This window comes from Cryptotermes secundus, unplaced genomic scaffold (genome assembly GCF_002891405.2).
Source record: "Cryptotermes secundus unplaced genomic scaffold, Csec_1.0 scaffold2069, whole genome shotgun sequence".
In the NCBI taxonomy this organism is placed as follows: Eukaryota; Metazoa; Arthropoda; class Insecta; order Blattodea; family Kalotermitidae; genus Cryptotermes; species Cryptotermes secundus.
The window spans coordinates 304,306-312,298 of record NW_019734999.1 but is presented as its reverse complement, the minus strand read 5'-3'; the positions used below and the strand labels follow the sequence as shown (position 1 = coordinate 312,298).

Below are 7,993 nucleotides of genomic sequence, written 5' to 3'. Positions count from 1 at the left end.
ACAAGTGAATGCTATTAACAATGATACAAAAATAGTATAATACACAAATTCCAATCGTAATCTCATCATTGTGACTAAATTTCTCTAAAACAGTTTTCAGTTTGACCTAAAGTCGTTGGCATATTTAATTTCATAACTTCCGGTTAGAGACATAAGTAAATGATTGTCTCGGTAAATGTAGTGCGAAGTTTTGTAGTGAATTTCGTGCTGTGTTTATTATAAAGGGGAATACGTCGTGGTATAGCTAAGTGAATACTACTGCGTCAAAGATATAAAATTCGATTAAAGATGTCTTCGATAGATCGTTTTTAGATAAGACTGCTTATTGATTAATTTAGCCTGGTAGGAACCGACCGACCGCATGCTTCGTAAAATAGAGTACAGCAGGCCAAATGACGGAGTAAAGGAAGTGGAAGACTATTTCATATTTATAGAGGAGAAATCTCGCTTTGCGAGCCTTCATCCGTTAAAAAATGTCAGGTGATGTACAACCGAGGAAACGGAAGGACAAAAGGCGGAAAAAAGGTGAGAGAGATGCGAACAGTGCAATCGGTATAATTAGTGCTATTCGGAAGTTATGGTTAGGAGGGACTTTTGAATGTCATGTTGGCAAGTTTCAGGTATGTCGGTTATATTATAGTAGTCTGACAGCATTTACAGGTTGTACTGCGTAGCGTGCTACCGGCAATGAATTTTTAGCAACCTCAGCCCCTTTTTAGCATACGTATGTCATGAAAGGTAAACACATTTCAGATACAGGACAGGTATGTGACTAATGTAGCATTATCGAATTTTGTAAAACATGAAACTTTCAGCTGCAAATTAACAAGCTGTGTGCAGTATTTTCTCTTAGTGCTATTTTTTACTAAGTTTGTAGACGTATTAAGGTTAGCCGAGAGCCAACTCCATAAATGTCGCACTAAAAATAATTTTGACCAGTATATAGGCTACTTGAGCTTACAAACCAGATTTGTTTCTTTGAGCGAACTGTTTTTTTTAATTATCTAATGTTTTTCTACACCACTTCTCGGAGCAGGTTCTTGTAGTGGTAACACTCTGGAATTGTAATTGGAAGGTTTTCAGTTTGAATCTCACTGGCTATTCTGACCCAAGAATTTTGTGGTTTTCCTTAGTACCTCCAGGATAATGTCTTGACTGGGCCACAGTCACTGCCTTCCAAATCCCTTCCAGTTAATTATTCACCATTCAGTCTACCATTGACATTGTATAGTATGTGACATTGACAGCATTGTAAAATAAACCACAAAAAGAAATATGCATATAATCATGGTACAGTCAGCTGATATGTATGGTATCACCATTCATTTATGAATATCTAACAAGTCTGTGCAACATGTGAGAGTCCTGCATTATGGAATGTGGATTATTGAAAATTTAACATTTTGTGAAAGTGATGAGTATCTTAAGTTGAACAGGCGGCAGGTCATTGTGAATGATGAATCAGAAAGTTGGTTTGAAATTTTTTCCCTGCAGTTATCTGAAGGTAATGTGGATAACCAGGAGGTGAATCATGTACTTTACAAACATAAAGTAGACTTGTTACTTCTGTACTGCCATCAAGTAAGTGCAATTTATCTGCATTATTAAGTTTGAGAGGTGAAATAATCTCAGAACTTTCCTGTCACCAGGCTTTGGGCATTGTCAGATCCCCTTTTACAATATAACACCTGTTATTGAATTATCAGTTTTATTATTGTAAATGTGAACGTCGTTCAGACCGGTTCTGGAACACACATAGCCCCCTACCAATGGGTACCGGGGTTTTTTTTACCGGTGGTAAAGCGACCAGGATGTGAAGCTGACCATTCACCTCCAACTAGTGCCAAGGTCAAGAAAACGTGGATCTATACATCCACTCCCTCTTATGTATTCATGGTGCAGTGTTTAAATATGGGGAAAACTTTACTTTACTTTTTATTATTCTAACTACAAGCTTCAGGAGGAGAAGTCTGGAAACTAATTACAATAATGGTAATTAAAATCCTGTAACTGTAAGATTTGGGGTTTTCACAGCAGTGGCTATGAAGATTACTGTCCTCTTGAATGTTATAGCACGTAGCCTGGTAGATACCAATGTTTCAGAGGAACCTGCAGCCTCCAAACTCCACTGTACCCTGAAGATGGAGACAGCAGGTTCCTCTGAAACAGTGGCAACTATCAAACAGACTACATGGGCATTACATACAAGAAGACATTAATTTTCAGTTCCATAACTGTTCAAGAAATTGTAAGGCTTGAATTTGAGTCAAATATTTAATTTATATATGGTTTATTTGGCGACACTGTCAGTAGCTTGGACTGTATAACATCAGGTGATGCATATGATTAATGAATGGTGAATTTGAAAGGTGGTCATGGCCTAGTTTGAAGTACTGCCCAGAGGGACTGAGGAAGCCATGAGAATCCTCAGTGAATGTAGTTTGTGTCCCAGCAGAATTTTTGAACTGGCCACCTCTTGAATACAAGTTAGAAGCAATTCCTGCTTAAATCAAGTTGCTCAGTTTTGGTTAACTACTGACAGAGAGGTTATAATGCCAAGTGAATAACTGAAAATGTGATTATTATGATGAAAAGTCTTGTGATTCCAGTGTCTGTTAGAATGCAGCAATATTTTAAGTTGTTACAGTCCACTTATACAATTAATAGAAGCAGAAGTATTTTATTTATAATAGTAAATGTTTCTGAATTGTTATAGTAACATGTTATGAGTGTTAACTTAAGTACCAGGGCTTAAATACAAGTCACTCTCGGTTTATAATGTTTTAACTTGCCAAGAATGTGGACTTACGATATCAGTACCTTAAAATCAGAATCTTATGTTATAGACATACAGTATTTGACATCTGATATTCAAGATTTTTCAGGGCTTTGAGTCTATTTCATTGTGCATATTTCTTGGCCGATATTCAGTTGCATGATACAGCTTGTCTGTGTTCAGTCACACTGCTGTTAGTGCACTGTATATTTAGCATTATGGGTATTGAGTATATATTCATCAATACTTGGAGTTATGTTGTTCTCTCAAAATAGAAAAGTGCATGTCATGTATTTAATTAAATTAAATAGGTTACACTGTCAGTTTTTAAATAAGAAGAACTGAAGAAAGTAATATGCTTTAATATATAAAGGTCTAAGAGCCAGATACCTGATTTGTACTAAGATTAACATATTTGGTTTATTTGTTTAGAATCTAGAGATAATTTTTGAGATTTGCAAAACATAATATAATGAAGCTCGCATCCGGTGTTCTTCATTTTAAGATACTCCCATTTAACATTCAGTTTAAGTGATCCCAAGTCAGTAATTTCAGTGTTAAATTTTCTCACTTTCAGATTTGCCCCACTTTAGTTTTCAAATCAACTGGTTTCCATAGAGCTTTGAAATGGGGCCTACAATATATATTCTTACACTTTCCATCGTAACGGCCCTTTATTTAAAATAATATGTAGTTTATATTAAATGCTGATTTTTGTATCAAGAATACCAATTCTGACCGTTTGACTCGATTGTGATATTCATTCCTGTTTTATGTTGCCCCATGCATTTTGGAGGTGGCATATGTAAAGCCTACAGGTTTTATTTCTGACTATGAATGTTGATATATTTCTAAACAGTAATGCCAGTGTGTGTGCACAGAGAGAGAAACATCATACAAAGTAACTGCCACATATTTTTCTAAATGTAAGATCAGCTGTGGGAGATTTGTACATTTCACAATGGTGACTATGAATGTGGGATATTGCGTCATGTACACTGATAGAAGTTTACTAATGTTTCAGAGAAACAAACTGCCTACATCTTCAGGGTCATAGATTAAGTCAAGAAAGCAATGAATACACTGTTGGAATTTGGAATGGTTTTTGTAACTATATTTATTTTTAACATTTCAAGACGTAATATAAAAAAATGTATTTTAAAAGTCCTTCCAGTTTCCTGTGATGGAAGACACAAACTGTCTCATATACACTTGATGGGTTATAAATTGTTATTTCCCTGAAGATATTGCCTGTTCAGTTTTATTTAGGGAGATGGTCTCCGTAACTTACTGAAATCTAATCGGAGTTTTCAGAGTCAGTTTTTGATAAAACCACATTTTTGTGTTCTGTGACTGCTGTGAAAGACATATATTTTTGAAGCTAGAATATTCATATTCACTGGGCACAGATGTGTGATGGATAGATCCTTAAATTTCACTGTAACTACATTTTTATATTCAGGGATTTTGAAAGTGTGCAGATGTGTCAAAATTTCATGCTTGATTTTCATCACAGTCACAGTATTTTTTGATACTATGTATGTGACTAAAATCAATTTTAGGAGGTAGAGTTCTTCTTAAAATAGTTCATCAATGGAAGAATTAAAATATTATGAAGAATCGCACATAAAGTAATTCATTATTTTTATGTTTCAAAAGGATTTGGAGTGATGGTTGAGTTTTTAGTTTGTTGAGTGGCACTTTACATAAATTTTTAAGCCTCAGGCATATCTATTAATATTACTAGTCCAGAAATCTGGGTCAGATAATTTTGGTGAACTTAGCTTGAAGCTTTAATCTTATTTAAATTAGCTTGAAGTGTTAAGTTATTGACCTGTTTTAGATGGTAGAATCATGTTCAGGCAGGCCCAGACAACCTAGCCCTTGATCATGTGGGTCATCTGCAAGAAGTAAAAGCTCTATGTTTAGTGGGAGTAGAGGAGAGAAAGGGGCTATTAATACTTCACAGCTGAACCACTGAGCTAAGTTAGATCTCCGCAGTAGCAGTTGTCATTAGCTGCTCTTTACTGCTGCCAGGTGGGGAGGGGAGGGGCTATTTCAAGCAGGGTTAGTGGAAGGGAGGAGGAGTAAATTCTCAGGGTTATAAAAACTGTTGACCAGCGATATATATCTTTTTTATTATTCTTTTGCTTGTAGTTATGCAGAAAGAATCAGCTACTATATTTAGAGATTGCAGAATAGGTAGAAAACCCCAAGCTCTAGGGTTTGAGTGCAAGGAATACTTGAGAAGGTTTATATCTGTGATAGTAGATGCATACTTAACCCACTTAAGCCTGAATATAATCTAAGGAACATTTAAAAATTGAGTTTACTTGCATGCATCTTCGTTAGATAGATCAGCTGGTTAATGCCGTTTAGGGAAATAATCGCTGTTTACTGTGAGAACCATACAGAACACATAAATACACTGTGTGGGCAGAATGCAGAGTTTTAGTGTCTTGAAGTCCATACCTCACAGGGAACACCGTCTCCATAGCAATGCCCAACAGGTTAATGCTGTGTAGGGAAATAATCGCTGTTTACTGTGAGAACCATACAGAACACATAAATACACTGTGTGGGCAGAATGCAGAGTTTTAGTATCTTGAAGTCCGTACCTCACAGGAAACACACTCCGTCTCCATAACAGTGCCCAACCAGTTAATGCTGTTTAGGGAAATAATTGCTGTTTATTGTCAGAACCATATGGAACACAAATATTAACTAACCAACCAAGTAAATGTTTTAATATTGATCTCCCATCTACATCTAGATCTTTATGGTGATCTCTTTCCTCCAGATTTTCTTCACAAAACCCTGTATGCAGTCCTGTCCTGTATCCTGCTTGGCTTGCTCATCTCACAAGCCGTAAATAAATTGAATGTTATGTGGTTGTGGTGATGGACATCAGTATTCTTAATGGAGAGTCAGAAACAAGCTTATATATACTGATTATATGAAGTTGCAGCCCCCTTCTTCAGGATTAAGCTTCGAAACATTGGTATCTATTGGTACCTACACAGTGTCATATCCCAGAAGACTCTTAGTCACTGCTGTGAGATTCCTACGTGTTGTTTAGGACCATGTTCAGTTGTAGGCTTTGGCGTTTTGAAGCTTAATAGATGGATCATAGTCAGTTGCTTAGTTAATACCAAAATTTATGATATTTCTTACATCATCCAATTTGACAAGAAAACCAGCTTTTGTTCTTTTTGCATTGCTTACTTTTACAGATGTAAGTAATGTACCAGCGGACTATAGAGCTGAAAAGACAAGAGTTGTTCTAGGTACGGTACAATCATCATTAAAAGTAACTCAACTTGTATGTGTAGCAGTGAAGTTAAAAAATTGTCTCGTGTTAACTAATATGTCACTAATACAGCTCTAATCAGACGGACTGTTTTCATGTTTTTATTTTGTTTTATTTTAATTTACTGTGCAGACAGATCTCATTTATTTGTCTGGTTATTGAACCTAAATGTTACAGCTTGCTTACCTTTTGATAAAAGCTGTTTAATGTTGTTTGTGTACGTGTTTTTGCAGAGTAACTTGTTTGTGCCTTTTGAGTCCTTAAGTATGGAAGATGTGTTTAGCAGCAATGGAATGATAATGATTTCCCTCTGTTTCACTGAACAGTGTTTATGTTTTAATTTTAAATGATTCCAACAATGGTTTTCTACACTTATGATTAGTGAGTTTCTGGACCTTGTTCTTTGTTTGGTGTTCTGAAAGTACACATTTCATAAATTGGATCAATTTGGTTCAGTTGAGTAGGTCCCTCCCACACCTGAGGATGTTCGCAGGCTCATACATCTTTGCTATAAAATTTCTCATTTCATGATGCTGAAGATGGAGAAGTGGGAAACATATGTCGCACAACCTAAATTGTCTGAAGCTGCTCATGTTTCAACAAAAGATGTTTTGTGTTGTTTGTTTATGTATTTTCTGTGTTCAGAGTCCTGATTGTCAGATACTGAAAGGTTATGAGTGCACATTCATCTCTGTATATTCCTCTTCACATTATGTGCTGTTTTTTCTGTAAGAATAACAAATTGTCACATATAAAACTTGTATGCAATTTTAATCGAGAGTTATGTTATAACACATGTAATATCTGAAAAATATTCGTAAATATTTATTTCTGTTTTCTGTGTATTTTTATTCTGTAATGAAATATTCTCACATGATGAGCCGTGTCAGTAGATATGCAATTAATTTGCGTTCTTTGGTGTGAATTAATTCCCGATGATGGAAGTATAGATAATATGAGAAGACATTATTGCCGTCCATCACCACGAAAACCTCATATCTCATTGTTGTATGAGGTTTGAGGTTATTGTGGCAGTAAGTGTGCATGTAACGGTCATCCGAGGAGTGAAGCCACACAGCTTTATAGATAGTAACTTTTTAGAGGAATCTGCTGTCTCCATATTCAGGATAGAAGACTGAGCTAACCAGGGAAAAATGATGGATGATACAGGGAAGTCTCCATAAAGAGCCACTGTTTCTCATTGGTTCGCTAGGAGCCTTGGCTGTGGTCTTCCCTTCACTGTCACGTACCATGCTTCCCCACTTGTCTCCCTCTACAACCCTGAAGATGGAAGCAGCTGGTTCTGTCATAGCATTGGTCCCTGCCCATGATAGTTCATGGTTTCTTCCAGAAGCAACTGTCCTCAGACAGTAATGCTTCTGTCGTCTGTTTGGGAGGTGCCCAATTCGAATCTGTTCGGGCATTAGCTGTCCCAACTGAGGCCTTTTGTGTTCTTCCTCGTTCACTCCAGGTAAATGCCAGGATAATTCCAAAAAATTGGCCATGGCTGATTTTCAGTTCATAATTCATTAATCATCCTGGAGCTATTTCCAGCACCGTAACCATAAAGAAATACGTAAAATCTTATGTCTGTGGCTTTCTATTGGAAACGTAGAATGTGTGATTGAAACTGGTTGTATATTGAAGAGTACAGCCTTCCGGGGTGTAATGCTATATAGTTTTGAGAGAACCTGTCGATTCAGAGGAACGTGTTGCCTCCATCTTCAGGATCAGAGTAAACCAAGTAAGAAACAAACAGAAGCAGGCAGGCATCTGCTCTTGCCTCTGCTTATGGCCTAATTGAGATACTGTTCCAAGCATTTTCCTGGAGAGACTGAGGATAACCATGAAAAAACTCAGAATAGCACATGTCCTGGCCAAGATTCGAACTGAGCACCTTTGAAGTG

General features: G+C 36.6%; 1 protein-coding gene across 11 annotated transcripts in view; it reads left to right on the top strand.

Annotated features, from left to right (window-relative positions):
* The first annotated feature begins 157 nt into the window (after positions 1-157).
* Positions 158-7,993, top strand: part of LOC111869205 (aspartyl/asparaginyl beta-hydroxylase) — a 38,752-nt gene continuing 30,916 nt past the window's right edge. For 6 of the 11 annotated variants that reach the window (XM_023860506.2, XM_023860511.2, XM_023860508.2 and 3 more), the window contains exons 1-2: positions 179-525; positions 6,010-6,063. In XM_023860506.2, the coding sequence (XP_023716274.1) occupies positions 474-525; positions 6,010-6,063 (106 nt within the window). In that variant the 5' untranslated portion in view covers positions 179-473. Of the gene's footprint in view, positions 526-716; positions 739-6,009; positions 6,064-7,993 lie in introns of those variants that run through there. The other 5 variants (XM_023860512.2, XR_002843629.2, XM_023860513.2 and 2 more) reach the window with 5 other exon arrangements.